At 42.6% G+C, this 19658-nt stretch overlaps 1 protein-coding gene across 5 annotated transcripts; it reads left to right on the top strand.

Annotated features, from left to right (window-relative positions):
- Positions 1 to 1682: 1682 nt before the first annotated feature.
- LOC129185869 (transmembrane protein 198-B-like) lies at positions 1683 to 16492 on the top strand. Of its 5 annotated transcripts, XM_054783451.1 has the most exons (6): positions 1684 to 1923; positions 2070 to 2388; positions 7032 to 7288; positions 7419 to 8000; positions 9649 to 9848; positions 15289 to 16492. In XM_054783451.1, the coding sequence occupies exons 3-6, from the start codon at positions 7129 to 7131 to the stop codon at positions 15439 to 15441; spliced, it is 1095 nt and encodes a 364-aa protein (XP_054639426.1). In that variant the 5' UTR covers positions 1684 to 1923; positions 2070 to 2388; positions 7032 to 7128; the 3' UTR covers positions 15442 to 16492. The 5 variants fall into 5 exon arrangements, with proteins under 5 accessions (XP_054639455.1, XP_054639426.1, XP_054639435.1 ...); XM_054783480.1 differs by lacking the exon at positions 2070 to 2388 and having other exon boundaries at positions 1683 to 1923; XM_054783460.1 differs by lacking the exon at positions 1684 to 1923 and having other exon boundaries at positions 1971 to 2388.
- The last annotated feature ends 3166 nt before the right edge of the window (positions 16493 to 19658 follow it).

Genomic DNA, 19658 nt, shown 5'->3' on the forward strand with positions numbered 1-19658 from the left:
ATTTTTGAGGAGAAAAAAATATATCCATCCATCCATCCATTTTCTATACCGCTTCTCCTATTTAGGGTCACGGGGGCATGCTGGAGCCTATCTCAGCTGACTTCGGGCGACAGGCGGGGTACACCCTGGACTGGTCGCCAGCCAATCGCAGGGCACATATAGACAAACAACCATTCACACTCTCATTCATACCTATGGACAAGTTAGAGTCGCCAATGAACCTAACATGCATGTTTTTGGAACGTGGGAGGAAACCGGAGTACCCGGAGAAAACCCACGCACGCACGGGGAGAACATGCAAACTCCACACAGAAATGCCCAACGGAGATTCAAACCCAGGTCTTCCCAATCTCCTGGCTGTTACTGTGTTATGATATATATACAGTCAAACCTGTACGGCCACTAAAGGGAAACGGCAAAAGTAGCCGCTATAGGCAGGTGGCCGTTATAGACAGGTCGGCGACCATTTTGAATTTGTGCTTGGACATATTAACATGTCTGTGATTAGAAGCTTGTTGTGTTTGCAGATACATATAACTATACTGTTACACGGTGACCAGTAGAGGGCACTGTGGGACTGCGGATAAAAGTAGTAAAGAACAACTAGGCTTGTTATTCTACACCACCCACAGAACAAAGCTGTGCTACTATATAAACGGCAGAGTGTCATTACAGCTTTAGTTCATCAGGTAGTGACAGGAAGTGACGGTGCGACGTCACGACCAGGAGAGCTAGGTTGAGTGCTAGCTGTGAGTGTCGAGAGAGTTGGGAAGTATGTGGATGTTGGCGTGGATGTAAAGTCCTGCAGTGTTCTCCGCTGTTAATAAAGCCATTAAAGTGCATCGGCGACGTGAGTCTCTCCTTGCCCACAACAAGCGGCATTACAGTATTGACCAGTGCACATTGTCTCACACCAGGAAATAAACGGTGTCACTGTCTGCAACAAGCTCCAAAGAAGACGGCTTTTTTTAATGTGGAACAACTGACAGTTTGTGTGGATCTTGTGAATGATTGTGACTGAGCTAGGACTCAGTAATTAAAGTCTACACACGACGGCTTCATTGATTAAAAAACTAAACTTTTTCGTGCATGAAGCTTCTACTTGAGTTGGTAATTTGGCTGCTATATGCGGTCAGATATTGACCAAGGGATAAAAATGGGTGGCCGCTGGCTGCATTAGACAGGTGACCGCTATACACAGGGTCTATAACACGTAAATTTTCTGCGGGGGATTTTTCAGCGGCCGCTATAGGCTGGTGGCCGTTATATATAGGTGGCCGCTAAGACAGGTTTGACTACATATAATTTACAAAAATTTGCAGGACCGCGAATGCACCGCATCAGTTGAAGAAAAGCTTACACTGAGAGTTTGAGCTGCATCACAGTCTGCATCTCAGTTTTGTGTTATCGGTGACAAAGCACATAATTTTTCGTATTATGAGTACGAACATTTCATTTTTGTCTATTTTTGCTGGATTGTTTCCTTTGAGGTGTTCTTGTTTCGTTGTAGTTTTCCAATTTATATTATTATTAATATGATTGGCTGGCCTGCCCTCTCACCCAAAGTCAGCTGGGATAGGTGTAATGTACTGTGTAAGTGTGTACAAGGAGCTGTGAGTTCCTTAAATGTCCCTCCTGAGCTGCCATAGCTTGAGCAGTAGAGTTGGGCTGTGTTGTGTTTAAGCACATGTTATGTAGTGCAATAAAAACATGGCTTCCACCTCAGCTCACGCAAGACGTGCTGTTTGCCATATCCATTATTTTACAACAGGCTCCAACATACTCCCGCGACCCTAATAAGGATATGCGGCATAGAAAATGGATGGATGGATATTATTATTAATTGTATTTCTACAATTAATAAGATGGCTTATTTTCTACACAAACGTGCCAGCATGTGTCGCCTCCTTCTGGACGTTTCAGGTATTGTATGAAACATGCTGTTTACATTTACGTTCTCTGATTTTTTTTTTTGCACTGTTGAACCGTGTAAGGACGTGACGTCGACAAAACAGCAGTTTAACAAAATCAAAACATTTGCTGATTTTGTTCTTTTTGCCACCTTTTAGGGGAGGTGTGTTTTGATTCTAGGCCTGTAGGGTGCGCATTTTTCCGTGCAGTGTAAGTGTGACGCGCGTGCATGAGCTGCTGCCAACCTTCATGATGAGAAGCACGACATCGTCTGTAACCCGGATCTGCGCCATCCTATTTGCTCCAGTCATGGAGGACTAATCAGATCTCAAGTCACCCCCGCGGTGGAGGACACGGCTTGCCCTTTGCCGACGGAGCACACCCTGTTCTAGGTCGAAGAGAGGATGCTAATGGCCGGTGTTTGTGGCTTCAGACGCGGGGACGCGGGCATGGCGCGTCACGCCGTCAGCGATGATGGTGAGTCGCCCTTTTAACGCGCACGACGCTTCTGCTACCACACACAGGCGCGCGCACCTGCTGTCAAATTTTGGGCTGATTTGAGGACGTCGTAGCCGGTGGCCGAGCGACGAGGCTCGTTGTTTCCGTAAAGAAGTGGGATATTTTTGGTTTGAATTGAGGTCAGCCGAGGATGGAGGTCGATTCCGGTGACCCAGATGGCCGCATCGCGGTCGATGGTTCCGTCACGTCACAGCAAATTGCAATGTGAGGAATATGTTTTTCAGTGAGTGTCAAGGAGCATGGAGGTCTACCAGTGGTCTCATACAATTGAACGTCTCTCATTTTGAAGTCAATGACGTCAGGTACTTGAATGGGTGAAGAGTGAGGAAGAAGTTCGTGGGAATCCACTTTTAAAGAAAACAGCCAGCTAACGTGCAATAATAAGACAAGACTTGAGAGTTTAATGTATTTCTGTTTTGCTTCATGTTCACGCGGTTGACACCCACGAGATGTCTCAGCTCCTCTGGCCCCGCTTTAATGTTAAACTAATTCATAGAAAGCATGTCTTGCACTTGGCAAGTAGGGGGCGTTTGATAAATGTAATTGATCTACTGAGGAGGAAATTATTGATCAGCAAGTCAACTAATTATTTTCATTTTAACATAATTGGACAATCTTTCTGTAGATTCTGAGATCGTTTGTAGATGCTAGCGAGCTTTTAGACCAAAGATAGGGAACCTATGGCTCGCGAGCCAGATGTGGCTCTTTTGATGACGGCATCTGACATTTCATAGTACGATAAAACTGATTTATTGAATTTATTTCCACTGATATTTTAAAGTAAAACATTCCAGAAATCAGTGTTGGAAATAATGTTCAAAATTTAAAACATTTTCAGGCATTTTAATCCATCCATTTTCTACCACATAGCCAATGCCGGCTGTCCTTCCAATATTTTCCGGGTCAGACACCAAAACTTGATTATTATTGGATAATGTGGTTGCCTACCCGGGTCATTGAGAGGTCAAGAAGTCAATTTCCTTCCTTTGATCAAATAGTCAGCTAGCTAATTCTGCAGAGCAAAGCCTTTTGACGATGATGGCGAAACAAACGAAAGAGGAGTACAGTGCGAAACCATGCAGCACCAGAAGTTGCAGTAATGGTAAAATGTATTTTACTTATTACTGATTAGCTTCAGTATAACGTTACTGAAAAGAATAAATTCAGAGACTATATTTTCAAAAATTGTTGATCTTGCTTAAAAATGCACACATTTAGTTATATTCAGTGTTTAAAAATATGTGGTAATGTCTAAAAATATGTGGTGGTCATGGCTCTCTGAGCCAAAAAAGTTCCCAGACCCTGGTGTAGACCCAAAGTAGTTGAGTTTGAATCAACACCGGTTGCAGCAAAGCAGTACATTCTTTTCTGATTGATAGAAAAATGGGATTCCACACAATGGATGTAATTCTTAATAGATTTTGATGCCTCTTAGAACTGAATGATCAGTTGCATTTACTACTTGTATATCATAAAAGCATCATAAAAGCTCCCTGCCAAAAAAAAAACCCTCCAAAATGAGTGTAAATATTTTGACAAATAGGAGGCTTATTTTGCTTTTTGTAAAATTTATGACATCGAGGAATGCTGACAGCGTTCTGATGTGTGTCCTTGGTGACAGGCTAGGGGATGTGTACAAGCAGCTACCGTATAAACACGGTCAGACAGCACCGCACAAGCCCTGCGGCCTACTGAGCATTTGTGGGGAAAAAAACACAACATGTCAGTTTGGATCCGTTCATTGACGTCACCCCCTTTTTCATTTTGTGACGCCTCCATGACGATTAAAAGTTCAGTTTTGTTCCCTCTGAAGGAACTTTGCGCCGTCTAGTGCTGGCTGTCTCGTCTCCCAGCTGATTGTCACAATAGCAGCTTTTATGTGTCACGTGTTGTCCGTGGCAACAAGCATCATTGACATTCCTTGGCTCATGCTGCACGTAGGCTGCCTGGTTCTCCTCACTCATACTGAGACGATGGAAAAAAGAGGAGGCTTTGCCGGAGGAGGTTGGCACTTGCATCGGAATGAGTAATCACATACAAAGGTGGGTGGCCTGAGAAGAACTCACGCCAGCTCAGAATGCAGAACCCATAGAGGAGGCAGTGAACATGTAGTGAACGAGGAGCATCCTTAGATTGTGGAAAATGGATGCCGTCTGGTTGGTGCACCATGTCGTCTGTATCATGCTGCAGAGCGTCTGCTGCTGTCTAACACGTGATGCCACCACATGGTCACGTTTCCAAAGCAGCCTGCCTAATATTGATCCACATGTGGCTTCAGATGCTGCCTGGATAGAAACGAAAAGATGGAGGTCACTGCTTGCACTGGTTGAACAGTTTAGGAGTGAGAAGTCAGTGTGGTCAAAGATAATATTTCAATGCTGCCGATTTCGACACTGATCATCCATAAGTGAACTGTACATTTTTCAATTTATTTGGGATGAGCGCTATTGGCCATGGCCGGCGTATGGGGGGGAAGTCAGGACAATTCCAAGAAAAATAAGTAATTATTAAAAAATAAAAAGGGGTGGCCCAGCGTGATTTTTCTTTTCATTTGGCCCAGAATTCCAGGCTGCACCCCTGCTTTTGGCTATATGATCTGAACAAAGAAACCGTAATATCACCTTAATTTATACAAAAACCTATGCTACTATGCTAAATGTGGACATCGACATAATCTGCTTTTGTTGACATAAAATTTCAGACCCAAAGTAGTCATTTCTGTGAAAAATGGGCGAGTTTATGTCGACGTGTTGTGGTGTTGCTAACTTCATCATTATCGCCAAGCAGCAACTACTGTCTAGCTACACAGCATCAACATGTGCACACAGTGACTTCCTGTTTAGTGCAAAGTAGGCTTCAACATAAAGGCATAACAGAAATAACTTGGATTCTACTAAGTTTTGGGTGTCTTTTCCATATTATCAGATACTGGTGCAAAATTGGGACTTTTGAAACAGTGGCGGTGCTTAAAGGATGCCCGAACCAGTACTTTTAAAAAGGAAAACAAACAAAATTTGTCCAAAAACAATTCATTTTTATTTGTAAGAAATTCTGTGACATGCAAGTTGAATAAAATAGTCATTTAAATACTTCAGTAATATAAACTAAATGATAACTAAGCAATAAATGCACCAGTATTAAAGTAAATTTACAACAAATGGTCATAATTATCACAGCAGAAAGAGTTGACAGTACTTAAGTGCCGTACATTCTGGACAATTCGAGCAGAAATTGATAATATGATACACAATTGTGGAGATGTTGCAGGTGCTGAGTCTGCATTTTTTTGAGGCGAAATACTGCCAAACTTTCCAGCACTACGACCTGAGTATTTTAGCTCGATGCTCACCTGGCAGGTGAAAAACTAACGTCGAGCATAACACCACCACGACAGTTTTACTCCATGGTAGCTATACCACATTTTTCCTCATTTCATGCCACCAAATTAATAAGGGTGTCACAAGATCTCGTATCATGAGATTTCTCGTTCAGAAAGAAACTGTCTTGCGATGGTGAATAAATGAATTAATCACACACTTAATGAAGGAGGAGAGTTCACTCTGTGCATTTGGTTCAGCACCTAGACCAGGGGTTGGCAACCTTTACTGTCAAAAGAGCCATTTTGACCCCTCGCCCACTAAAGAAAAATGTCTGGAGCCGCACAACATAAACTCATGACTTACAGTATTGATTTATTGATTATCGTGACAGGCCTAACAACTGCTTATTTTGACGTGAGTCACCCAAATGGGTTCTACTGTTAACGCTTCAATTCTGGTTCTGTCTATTGCTCCCAACCTAACTGGAAAATTGTGCTTGCATCACACACCAGTGACAGTTTGTAGTTCATAAGCAACATCTACCCAATATTGTCAAACGGTCTTGTTGCCTCATCAGAACACTGATGGATCTGCATGACTTTGGTGGCAGCGTCTCCAACGTCAACTGGTTGGTTTTTATGCAATAATTGATCAACATGTGCACAACAGAGCGTCAGTTAACATGTGCACCCTACTGTTTGTCACTCCATCACACTCATGCACACCATCTGCGTGACGACGTGCCGAGCCTGCGATTGGCTCTGGAGCTGTTGCTGTGGCAGTTGTTGAGGCAACAGATGAGGGATCAGTACAGTCTGTCAGCATCCCGCCGTGGTCATGGCAACAGACAGGAAGTGGGGAGGGAGTAAGGGAGGGGGGTTACGGGTAAGTGTTTATGTAGTAGATCAGGATGAAAACTCATCTATGGGATTTTGTTGTATTTGTCTAAGAGGATGATTCACATTGACATCCACCATACAAAATGGCTAAATGCTACCACACACACACACACACACACACACACAAACAGTCACAGAGTGCGTCCTGATAATCCTCCACCAAAACGATGATTATTATTAACATGTTTGTATATGGCTCTGTGGTTGCACTGATGACAAGATAAAAAAATGCCTGTAGAAACAATGACACAAGTAAACGATATCGCCTCTTTTAAGAATTCAAAGTCACAAACACTGAGAGAGCAAAAGTTGCGAGCAGATTTTAAACACTGATTCCGTGCGTCTGTGAACAGGTTCAGTTTTGCGCTTGTTTCTCAACCAGGTGAAGGCATGCAGCCGGCGGACGCTCCTTAGTCTCCCCATAACCTCACCGGACCACCCCTCATCCTCCATTTCCGGCATTCTCCTCTGTCCTCATCATGACAACCACCCTGGAGACGCTGCAGGAGGCCCGCCCTGACCTGGAGCTGAGCCCCAGGCTGCTTGATGGATGTGAGGACTCGGCTGGCCGCTACAAGGTGGTTCCCTCCGTTGTCTGCTCCATGTGCTGCCTCTTTGGCGTCATTTACTGCTTCTTTGGTGAGTTGAACATTTTGCTGCCCTCATCCCAAACACACAAGGAAGTAATGTGTGTGTGTAAAGCATGACTTTTGATCCATGAAGACTGTCTATTGTTGATGTAACACATTTCTCGATCACCTTCCTCCAGGCTATCGTTGCTTCAAGGCAGTGATGTTCCTGACGGGCCTGATGTTTGGCTCCGTTGTCATCTTCATGCTCTGCTACAAGGAGCGCGTGCTGGACACCCAGCTGAGTGTGGAGGCCTCAGTGGGCATCGGCCTGGGCATCGGCACGCTCTGCGGCCTGGTCACCATGCTGGTTCGCAGTGTGGGCCTCTTCATGGTGGGTCTGCTGCTGGGCCTGCTGGTGGCCGTTGCCACATTGGTGGGCATGGAGGAGCTTTCCGACAGTCCGCCACGCTCCGTCTGGGTGCCTCTGGGCGTGCTGCTTGGCCTGGGCATGCTTTTTGCTGTGCTCACGCTCCAGTGGCAGCGCATCTTCACCACGCTGTCCACAGCGGTTTTCGGCGCAGCTGTCATCACCGTAGCGCTGGACTACTTTGTGGAGCTCTTTGCGCTCGTTCTGTACATGTATGAGCGCATGAAGGCTGTGCCCGGCAAGCCAGTTTGCTGGATTACCTGGGTGGTGCTGGGGGTGTGGCCTGCGCTCACCCTGCTCGGTGTCGTGGTCCAGTGGAAGGTGACTGCTGAGGGCTACTCGCATACCAAGGGTGAGGAGCAATGATGGTAGCTTTGTCTGGTGTCAAGGGCTGCATCCTTTGACTGGCTTTGAACGCCAGCGATGTCATAAGGCTCCTTCAAATGCCACCTTCTCTTCCCATTTTTTTGGAGCCCTGCCACATCCCAAGATTTTTTTCCGCACCAATGCTCAGAAATGAAAATGATTGGATTCCACTTTTAAACAGGGGTGGAAAGTAACCAACTACAAATTACTCGGGTTACTGTATATGAGTATTTTGATTCCGCTGATGTTTGATCTCTACTTGCTAGCTCCGCCGACACAGAATAGGCTCTCACAGAAGACCCCAGTTGAGTTCCATTTCAGAGCCTTTACTTTGAATCACTGTAAAACTGAACATGCAAAAATAAATCATGTCATTCAACATTCAACATAAACGGAATGCATACAAGCAAATGCGCTAGCTCTATGCTAACTTACATTGGAAATCCCATATACGCGCTGGCCATTAGCATTGGCGAATTTGAACACTACTTAAACAGATTATAAATAGCAAGCATAAAATAGTTTCAGGCAAACATTTTCCATGGTTCAACAAGAGATAGGCTGGCACATTGCCTGTCCCAATGGCAGAAGCTACTTCCAGACAACGACAATAAATGAACGTACATGCATATTAGCAATTGAGACTCATATATTATAAGCAATATTAGTGTTAACCAGTTATTAGGTTTAGAGGGCAATCACTTTTTCACACGTGGTCATGTAGGTCTGGCTATTTTTCCTCCATTAATAATAAGAAGTTTCATTTAAAAACGACATTTTGTGTTCAGTTGTGTGGTCATTGACTAGTATTTAAAAAAATCTGAAATCATTAAAGGGCAAACACTTTTTCACACCACTGGATGAATAGTGACCTTGGTTTCTGTCACTGGATTAATAAACGTTTCCTATTTTTGAAACTTTTTTCACAGAGGAATCGCCCAACAAAGCTGAAAGCTTTAAACTGAATTGGTGGCCACAAGGAAACAAACCCCGAAACCACCAGACATGACAAGCGAAAAGTTCCAAAATAAGTGATAGCCAGCAAACATGCATTTTTTCCCAAATGAGAATGTTCAAAATAAACTAGATGATGACAAAGTGTGCTCTGAAATGGTTTTATTTTTGCACTTTAATTCATGACGGTGTGCTTCATTAAAGAACACCTGGTTTGCCTGTATCATCTTTTCCTTTGTACTTGGCCTGGGCATGCTTTAAAAAAAAAAGAACTCGTAACTTTGACTACATTTTTAATCAGTTACTTTTGATTGAAGAGATTTTTTTAGTAGTAAAATTTCAGCCAAGTCATTACTTTTACTTATATAGCAAGAGAGTATAGTATTTAGTATTCTTTCCACCTCTGCATTTAAATGGAAGTTTTAGGTCTTTACTCAATTAAACTCTTAGAGCCTGACATGTTTTAATTTGCGGTACCATAAAACCAGGGAATATCTTCAAGTCTGAATCGTACCACCTAACAAGGGTTTCACGTCTGTAGGCTACACGCGTGGGCAATATACTCTGAAGGGTGCAGCCCCTGAATTGTGACGCAGCTATATTCTTTCACTTCGTAAGCCAGATAGTCGTTTTCGCACTTTAAGCACGATTACCTAACTGAGCCAATTTCCTCCCCCCAGTCATCATCAGTCGTCAGCAGAGGAGGATGCAGGTGATGCGAATTCGTCAAAGGGACGACCGCTACCGCCACAAGAAGAAGAAGAAGAAGCATCAGGGCTCCTCCTCCAGTCAACACCAAGCCAAGCAACTCCACCAGGAACCCGCCTACCGCCGCAAGCCAAACCCGATACGCCGCTATGACACTGACGTCCTCTCACCGGTGAGTAGAACCAGTGGACGTGGTCAAACACATGAGTTAACACTGTTAAGAGTAAAAGGGACCCATGCATCTTGTCACTCAAGTTTACAAAGAAGTTAACCACTGTCAAATACAAAAGTAATTAAATACATGAACTTGGATAACATGTAATGACACGTGGAGTTTTACGGCCATGAATTTGAGCCCACTGCAAGTAACTTCCAAGCAACTATTTTTGGAATAAAGCCACAAAACGTATAGACAGTTGGTCCTTAATTTACGACGTTTCATGGTTACAAACATGCTCCCATAAATTAAAAACGGAATTTTTTATTCCATGAACGCAAGACTCACTTGAGAACTGGTTACAACGCACACGAAGAATAGAGTAATAGTGCTTATTAGGTCACTTTTTACACTTCATTACACTGCAAGTGGCGATGCGTCATAGAAAAAAAAGGCATCAGAACATCATGAACAGGATAAAAAGCTCAGAGAAAGGAGATGCCCACAGATTATGGATTATGGATTCTGTGTGCTGTTACAAGAAGATCTGGGAGGAGAAGTGGATCCTTCCAGACTAGTCTGGAAGGACGAGATATAGACACTGGGAATAAATAACTTCTGACTTACACTTAAAACTCGACTTCCATCACAATCTAGGAACGGAACTCATGCGTTACCCGGAGGACCACCTGTAATTAATCTTTGGGTGCAACTCTTGTGAGGTACGCAAGCTGAGGTGCAGTCTTGTGACATCATGCTTTATAGCCGCTTGAACACAGGTTTTGTGTGACTTTAGAGACCTAGTTTAGTTGAAAATTCAATTTTTGAATTGTGCAACCTCAGGAACTTTGAAGGTACCACTTTATCTAGCAGATGGTACCTTGTTTTTTGTTATTTATTCATTCCAAAAGGTCAGATGTAAATATTAACAAAAAAATATATTTTATAGGGAATAATTATAGTTTTAATGCAAAAAACAATGGTAAATAATTATAAATGATGAATGAAATTGAAAAATGAACAGTTTTTACTTTGCAAAGACTGCAAGGAGGTGAGAGGGAGGAGGGGAGGGGACGCCATCTTCGTGCTTTGCATTGACTTCTTTCTTGAATTCACTATAGTGTTTCCCACCGTCTTTATCAAATTGCTGGCGCTCGTAACATTCTTTGGTCGTAGTCTCACACTACAGACTAGTTTGTCATGCACAATATATAAAAAACCTTAACCAAGACAAAATTTTGGCTAAAATTTTTGGTCAAAAACTGAATCAGATGAAAATTGGAGCATTCGAAAAACGAGGTTTGACTGTACAGTCGTTCCTCACTCCATCGTGGTTCGAGCATCGCTCACTCACTCATCGCGGGTTTTCAAAAATGTATTCATTCATTTTTGGTGCCGCTTGTCCTCACTAGGGTCACGGGGGTATTCTGGAGCCTATCCCAGCTGACTTGTCAGGGCACATATAGACAAATAACCATTCACACTCAAATTTACTCTTATGGACAATTTAGAGTCTCCAATTAACCTAACATGCATGTTTTTGGAATGTGGGAGGAAGCTGAAGTAGCCTGGACAAAACCCACGCAGGCACGGGGTAAACATGCTTATACACAGAGTAATGAATCCAGATCTTCCAGATCTCCTGACTGCTAACCAGTAGGCCACTGTGCGACCCTTTTTTCAAAAATTATTAATTACTAAATGATGGCTGTTTTGTGGTTGACTAAAGTCTATTATTAGTCAAAAAAATGCAAATTTAAGCAATGTTATGTATTTTTGGCCTAAATTAAGCATTTTCAGACATAAAACTGTTCTAAATGAACGAAAATACAAATACAGTTTAAAGCAAAACATGACATTTATGAACTGTTGTCTACACTGGCCACTAGGTGTCACTAGTAGACTTGGTCAGACTTGATCGCCAACAGGCTTTTCTAATTTTATAATTTTTTTATCTCACCACAGGCACAATAATAAAATAATAAGAAGAATAGTAATAATAGATATCATCATCAACATCATAACGGGCTACTTTTGTGGCCGTCTTCTTACGTTGTAAATGGCTTATTTCCTCTGATTCTGTCTAATATATTGGGTAATATGTAAAGGTGACTATAGGGGTGTTATTTCATGTCTAGAGGGTTCTAATAATGGTAAAAAACGTATTTAGAAAGTCATAAACAGGTTTTCTGTTCTTTAACTATGAAAATATTCCGTTTGTTGATATTGAATCCTACTTTGGGGAAATTCACTTATCACGGTCTGGAACCAATTAACTACAATAAATGAGGGATTACTGTTTAGAGTACTGTATACAGTGAAAAGTGTTTATGTCAACAACTCGTATATTTCAAGCAACTTCTCAAGTCCCGGTCCATCGTATTCTTCGTGTTACTAAAAAGTGCCCACATAAGCTGGCGTTGACATACATGGTCGACTGCTTTTGCCAACATAAAATTTGTGACCCAAAGGGGTCATTTTGTTATGTCGACATGTGTTGTAGTATTGTTAATTTCGTTCAGTGTGAAACCACAACAGCAACGTAAGTACTGTCCAGTTACACTGCATCAAAACGTGTGTGCAGTGACTTCCTGTTCAGTGCTTCAGTATAAACCTGGATTCTAACCACAGCAACTATGACAGCAAAAAATGGGCCTTTTTTTTTTTTTTTAGGTTTGTGCTATGTCATTCTAGTCAAGACATATAAGGAAATTACCTCAACAGCGCTGTCAGATAAGAGTGTAAAATATAATATGAAAACAGAAGAATCTAAATAAATGTACAGTCAAACCTGTCTTAGCGGCCACCTTTATAGAACGGGCACCTGCCTATAGCAGCCACTGAAAAAGCCCCCCCCAGCAAATTTACATGTTATAGACCCTGTGTATAGCAGTCACCTGTCCAACACGGCCAGCGGCCACCCATTTTGTCTCCCTTGGTCAATATCTGACTGCATATAGCGGCCAAATTACCAACTCAAGTAGAAGCTTCATGCACGAAAAAGTTTCGTTTTTCAATGAAGCCGTCGTGTGTAGACTTTAATTACTGAGTCCTAGCTCAGTCACAATCATTCACAAGATCCACACAAACTGTCAGTTGTTCCACATAATAAAGCCGTCTTCTTTTGAGCTTGCTATTTCCTGGTCAAACATGTAACTTTAAGAGCATTTGCACCAAAACATTACCGCAAAGTAGGCTGGGAACAGGACGTGCTCCCAGCGACGCTACAATAAAAAAAAAACATACACTAGCATGCATGCGGCAGCGGGAGCAAAACTGAGTTCGGTTGTACTTAATTGAAGTATTTTAGAATGTACTCACGTTATTTTTGATCAATCCTCATCCACAAATCCATCAAAGTCCTCATCTTCTGTATTCGACACAAACAAAGCCGTCTTCTTTTCCGTTCGCTACTAGTCTGTTAACTTGTCAGTGTTATTCAGCTCCGAAGCAAAGAAGGAAACTTCTCCTGTTGCTTCTGCCAACTTTATTTATTGAACGCGGCCACCAGACAGCAGCTCAGAACACACACACATCTCTCAGCATCGTCTCTCCTTCCTTCTTGCCCACAAGGCAAAGGTTAAACAAGCCCCACTACATAGCTGTCCAGCCAATGCCTGTAAGAAATATTTCCTGGTGTGCACTGGTCAATACTGTAATGCCGCTTGTTGTGGGGAAGGAGAGACTCACGTCGCCGATGCACTGTAATGGCTTTATTAACGGCGGAGAACACTGCAGGACTTTACATCCACGCCAACATAAACACACTTCCCAACTCTCTCGAAACTCACAGCTAGCACTGAGCCTAGCTCTCCTGCTCGGGACGCCCACCGTCACTTCCCGTCACTTCCTGATGAACTAAAGCTGTAATGACACTCTGCCGTATAAAAAGTAAAAAATTAAAAACAAGCGTAAGACATTACTATCACAGCTTTGTTCTGTGGGTCGTGGATATATTCTATCAGTTATTATTAAGCCTCTAGCTTCCTTTTAGTAAGTAAAAACCTTGGCTATGATTGCACTACATTGTCATGTAGACCTACAAAGTACACTTGGAAGAACAAGAGGTGAATAAATGTATTGCAACTGATGTGAAACTGATGAGGGGTAGGATTAAATAAGCTTTGCTTCTTCCTACTCCTTTTTGGACATGCAAAATTGTGAATTGTACTATGTGATGTGCTACTGCTACTCTGCTACTGCTACTCATGCATGTTCAGGATTAAAACCATGAACCATGAACCATGATAATAACAAGCCTAGTAGTGCTGTACAACTTTTATCCGCAGTCCGCAGTGCCCTCTACTGTTTTTTTTTATTTTTCCCTTTTTTTTCTTTTTTTTCTTCTACTGGTCAACATTCAAACTGGACGCCAACCTGTCTATAGAGGCCACTTTTGCAGACTCCCTCTAGTGGCCGCTATAGACAAGTTTGACTGTCCACTGTCCATAAAATGAAAATGAAAATCATTTCTACAAAAATGAGTAGCTCGTGGCCATTTTCATTTTCTAAAAGTAGCTCTCACAAGAAAAAATGTTGGTGACCCCTGAACTAGGGTGTCACAAGAGGGTGTCTCATGTCACAAGATCTTGCTAGATCAAAACAAGATGAGATATCGCATTCAGAAAATACAGTACCTGTCTCGCAATAATAAATAAATTATTAATCACAAATTAAACTGAACCTTGGATAATTTTGCCGGCCTCCATAGATTGCCGTGTACCTCCTTCATGCAGAATTGTAAATCAAACAGGCACTCGTCTCGTCTCGCGTGTTGGGTGTCTCGTGACACCCCTATTATCAGCTTTTCTCCTTATGTCAGGTGTGTCCAAAAGGGCGACTCAGAGGCATTTGCTGCCTGTGGTTTGAGGCGGCCAAGTTGTAAAAATAAAATTAAAGCAAAAAAACAAACAGTATAAATGGGGAAAACTAGAGCAAAAAGGCACAATGTAAAAAGAAAAGCCTGAAATTGTTACGTTTTCGTATGTTCAGCATGAAAAAAGTCGTTACTAAAGTCCCAAAACAGACAAATATATCCAAGGCAAGGCACGAAACAAAAATGCAAAGTAAATCTAAAAGCCTAGCGCTGTTGCTCCGAAGAACAACAGAAATAGAGTCCCAATACCAGTACGAAGAAGTGGCAGTCAGGGCGGCCACAGGAGACAAAAAGGTAACAATAACTTGCAAGCTTAGAGTTAGGAAGACAACCTAGGAAGCTTGTGGGCAGGAAAGTCCACGATAGCACACGGGAGGTGTCAACACACAAACCATGTGCTGAGAACAATTTCACATCTTTCTCGTGCTCCTTCGGAACAAGCACATTAGACAAAGCCAAGAGTATCTAGCAGACTCAAGTGCTGAATGCACCATCATTTTCTTGCATAAGTAAGACAAAATGTTGAGTTCCATTGGATCCAAAATGATGAATTCACCTGTAATTGTCTTGTTATTCCAGAGTTACATTCAGAGTTTCCGAGACCGGCAGGTACAGGCGCAGCCTTTCCCAGGACAGTTCCTTGGTGGGCCACATGCTGCGGTGGATTTGGGCTACGACTGTGGCTCGACGGCACCCCTCACCAGTGCTGCGGGACCTTCGCTACGAACCTAATATGTCACCTTGACTTGGCGGTTACGTGCACCTGTGCTAGTTGTACTCATGCTGGACTTTATGTACAGTGGATGGAAAACACATTTTCTCATGACCTCCTCTCACTGCACGTGCACGCACATACACACACACGCACACAGCAACAGCTACTATCTGAGGGTTGACATCTGTTTCAGCATCTCAGACTGGATCAGGGATCCCAATGCAGACCCACCTCAGGCACAAGCATCATCTTAAGTGGTGATCCTCAGCCTGCAGGCCCTTCTTCTCTGTGCCATGTAGACTCCATTTGCCACCTTTAAAATGGGCCTCGTCCCACTTGGTGCTGGACTATAACGTCTTCAAGTGGATTTTGCTGTAACGGGTGCCTTGCCCTTCCTGTGACGGGAGGGGTGTTACTGGCAGATCTCTCACAGGTTGCCAGTGTTTGGGTGCTCACAGGAGAGCTACAGGGTCACATTCAGGGGTTGGCTCACTGTCGTCACCACGCCTGAGCCTGTGAGGAGCCAACTGCAAGAAAGCCATATGTATAGTGGCACCCCGCCGGAACTCTCCTAACACAGGTGGCTGGAAACCTCCCAAAATTAATCTCAGCTTCAGAACCCCAAAGATCATCTCTACCAGGCTCTAGTAAGCACTTGACACATTGGGTTTGAGGCGTTACACTGTCGCACTGTTCCAACGTCCAGTTGTTGTGCTACAAGGCAGCCTGGTGTTCACATTATTGTGTTCCAGAGGCAGGTGTGAAGACAAGGCTGTGAAGATCTTATTTGCACCGTTTCTGTAAAAATGTGAAAGTCTTGACCTTTATAATCACAGAGAGAGAATGTACAATATGTTTGCATGAGCTCAACCCAGATGGTGGCTTCCTTTAGGCTCCAAAAACCCACAAAGCCCTTTACGTGCACCCAGCAGTCAACTTTGTACAGAAGATCTTTTTTTCTTGTTTCTTTGTTTTATTCAAAACCTTCCTTTGATAGGAATTTATAAGGTAACAGTTGTTTTCCGTTTGATGTAGTTCAGTTGCGACATTAAAGCATGCCTTCCTGTGGGCCTTTGTGCTGTCAGTGTGTGTCATCTCTTGACACAAAGCCAACACACACATCTTGCTACACAAAATGGGTTTATTTATTACAGTGGAACCTTTTTTATGTTGACAAGCTGCCTTAAGTCCTGGTCCACAGTCATGGTCAACCGCTTATGTCCATGTCGACATACTGTACGTGGACAACCGCTTTGGTCAATGTCTACATACATTGTCAACCTCTTAAGTTGGCGTCAACATGTGTGGTCAAGTGCTTAAGTTGACATACACGGTCAACTGCTTTTGTTGACGTATGTGCTCAACCGATTAGGTCAACATACGTGGTCAACCGCTTTTAACAACGTCGACATACGTGGTCAACTGCTTATGTCGACGTCTACATGGTCGACCTTTTAAATTGACGTTTTTCCGATGTTGACATAGCGTACGTGGCCGACCGCTGTAGTTGCCATTGACACACTTCAGTCAAGTGCTTAAGTTGACGTTGACATACATGGTCAACCGCTTGTGTTGACGTCGACTTACGTGGCCAACCGTTTTTATTGACGTCGACATACAATACGTGGTTAACCACTTTTATCAAAGTCGACATAGTTGGTCAGCCGCTTTTGTCAATGTGCACATAAGTGTTCAACCGCTTTTATCAACATCTACATACGTAGTTAACCTTTTTTTTTTTTACGCTGACATACTGTACATGGTCAACTGCTTTTGTCAACGTTAACATACGCGGTGAACCATGTATATCGACGTTGACATACAGTACGTCAACCACTTAAGTTGACGTTGACATCCAATACACGGTCAAGCTCTTTTTTTCGATGTTGACTTAAGTGGTCAACCGATTTTGTCGACATCTACTGTACATAGATGGTTGGTCGCTTAAGTGTCGACATACTTGGTCAAGCGCTTTTGTCGACGTTGACAAACACTCTTGACCTTGTATGTCGACACTTACATACAGACAGAGTACATGGTCAACTGCTTAAGTCGACCTCTATTCATACGTGGTCAACCTCTAAGTTGCAGAGCCCAAGGGGTCATTTCTAGGAATAATGGTTCACTTTACACTCCCCTCCAAAAGTTTAGGAACACCTGCGAGTGTATGTCAACATGTTAGGGTATTGTCAACTTCATTGTTATCGCCAAGCAGCATGAAATGACAACAATGGCTTAACTACTGACTACTTACACAGCATTTAAACATGTACACAGTGACTTTCTTTTCAATGCAAAGTAAGCTTATCAACAAAAGAATGGTACCATTAACCTCGATGCTACCACCACAAAATGCACCAATTTATTTTTTGTTAGCTGCCAGAAGAAGGATTTGTGCATGTACGAAAGGCTTATTTTCATTGTAGTCAAAACATAGAACAGCAGCAGCTCTGTTAGATAAGAGTATGAAATATATGAAAACAGAAGAATAAATAGCTGACTTTGTTTTAAAAAATCCTTTGTAAATGTGCAAACAGAGGTTACGTTGACAATTGCTTATATCATACGCGTCAAACTCAGGCCCGGGGGCCAAATCCGGCACGCGCTGCTATTTCATCCGGCCCACGGAACTGTTTGCAAAATAGTATTGAGTTGGCCCGCCTCATGGCCCTTATCAAACACAGTGCTTACAGCGATCTGCGTAATTACATGATTCCTCAGGTATAAGGTATACTCCTCTGGCATTTAAATTTTAAAAGTGGAAACAATATTGTATATATGAAATTCACATCCATTCTTAATAAGGGTGCCATATTCAGACCAGAACTCAAAATAATTTAATTGTACACAACCAAAAAGGGCAGCCATTCTAAACAGTTATTTTTTTACAGACCAGAGTTGGCTAGTTTTTCATACCTGACAGTTTCAACTGTGTATTCAAATGTATGAATAGATAGACCAAATGAACATTGGACTAAAAATGGCAGCACTTTCATTATTACACCCTGTCTGTACAAAATAACACCCGAAAGAGGCATAAGACAGTCAAAAGTAATCATTTTAACTACAGCAAATGCACAATCTGCCCATTTCCACAGCTACAAACTCTTCCAGGTTACACATCTCACGGATTGTGATGTTTTTGTGTTGATATAAAATGCTGTGGCTTTTGCCAGGACATTGAGAGAATGACGAAGCGGTGCTCGATTAACAATCACTTAATTGAAACGAACTGCACCGCCAAACCACCATAGTTGTGTAAATGCGGACTATTGGAAAGTACAAATTTCAAGCGGGAATGAATGGACATGAAAAAACCCATGCATTTTGTCCCTATCTGAAAACGCAACCACAGGGGTGCATTATATTGGTACGTTCCAATCCTGCCACTGCACGAGCGGATAAAAGGTGTGTAGGCTGCTTACTTGCTTATTTCTCAGTGCTAATGAAACTTTTTCTCAAAATCTGACCATACTACTACGATTATTTGGGCATGTCCTGTCATGTTCCAACTTCAAACGAGCATCTGTGCGTGTGCTTCATTCACCAATTATGTTGGTTAAAAGGACAAGAAAGGTTTAAGCTTTTTAATACATTCAATATGCAGAAATATACAAGTGTTGAAAATTTCAGAATCAATAATAAGATACAAAGTTGGGGGGTGTGGTGGGGAGTGATGTCCAGTTTGGCCCACAACCTAAAGTAGGCTTTGAGTTTTGGCCCCCTGTGCGATTGCATTTGACACCCTTAAGTGATGCAAGAATGTGATGTTTCAACAGGCTGTTTGTGAGGACGAAGATATCGCAGCAACCATGACCTGTCACAACGTGCCGCTCATGAGCGTCTGTGTGTGTGTGTGTGTGTAGATCTCTATGTTCTCGATTAGGAATGTTTTCTTTGAATGCATGTCGGTGGTACATGCTGGTTCTCAGGGCTGGCTTCTGTTCACAAGCACCAAGCCCATAGATGTTACTAATATTACATTGCAATGTAATATAAATTCAGACCACTTTAATTTTTCATTCATTATTTTTGCAAAACACAAACTACAAGCTAAAAAAAAACTATTTCGTAGTTTTATTTGTACTTTTTCTTTTCCCAAATGTGTGTCAGCACAGTGTGTAACAGCAAGTGGATTAGAGCTGGTTCCAGCCTTTCTGTCGTGGAATTTGTTATTTGTTACTGTGGCTTCCTCCCTCCGTCCAAAAAGTTGCGTGTTAGTTTCGTTGAAGGC

Source organism: Dunckerocampus dactyliophorus, chromosome 1 (genome assembly GCF_027744805.1).
Source record: "Dunckerocampus dactyliophorus isolate RoL2022-P2 chromosome 1, RoL_Ddac_1.1, whole genome shotgun sequence".
NCBI lineage: Eukaryota > Metazoa > Chordata > Actinopteri > Syngnathiformes > Syngnathidae > Dunckerocampus > Dunckerocampus dactyliophorus.

Excerpts from the sequence above, each read along its gene's own strand:
- LOC129185869 (XM_054783480.1), top strand. The coding sequence starts at position 7,129 with ATGACAACCACCCTGGAGACGCTGCAGGAGGCCCGCCCTGACCTGGAG. Across the intron at positions 7,289-7,418 it reads CGTCATTTACTGCTTCTTTG|GCTATCGTTGCTTCAAGGCA; the intron begins GTGAGTTGAACA and ends ACCTTCCTCCAG. Across the intron at positions 8,001-9,648 it reads GGGCTACTCGCATACCAAGG|TCATCATCAGTCGTCAGCAG; the intron begins GTGAGGAGCAAT and ends TCCTCCCCCCAG.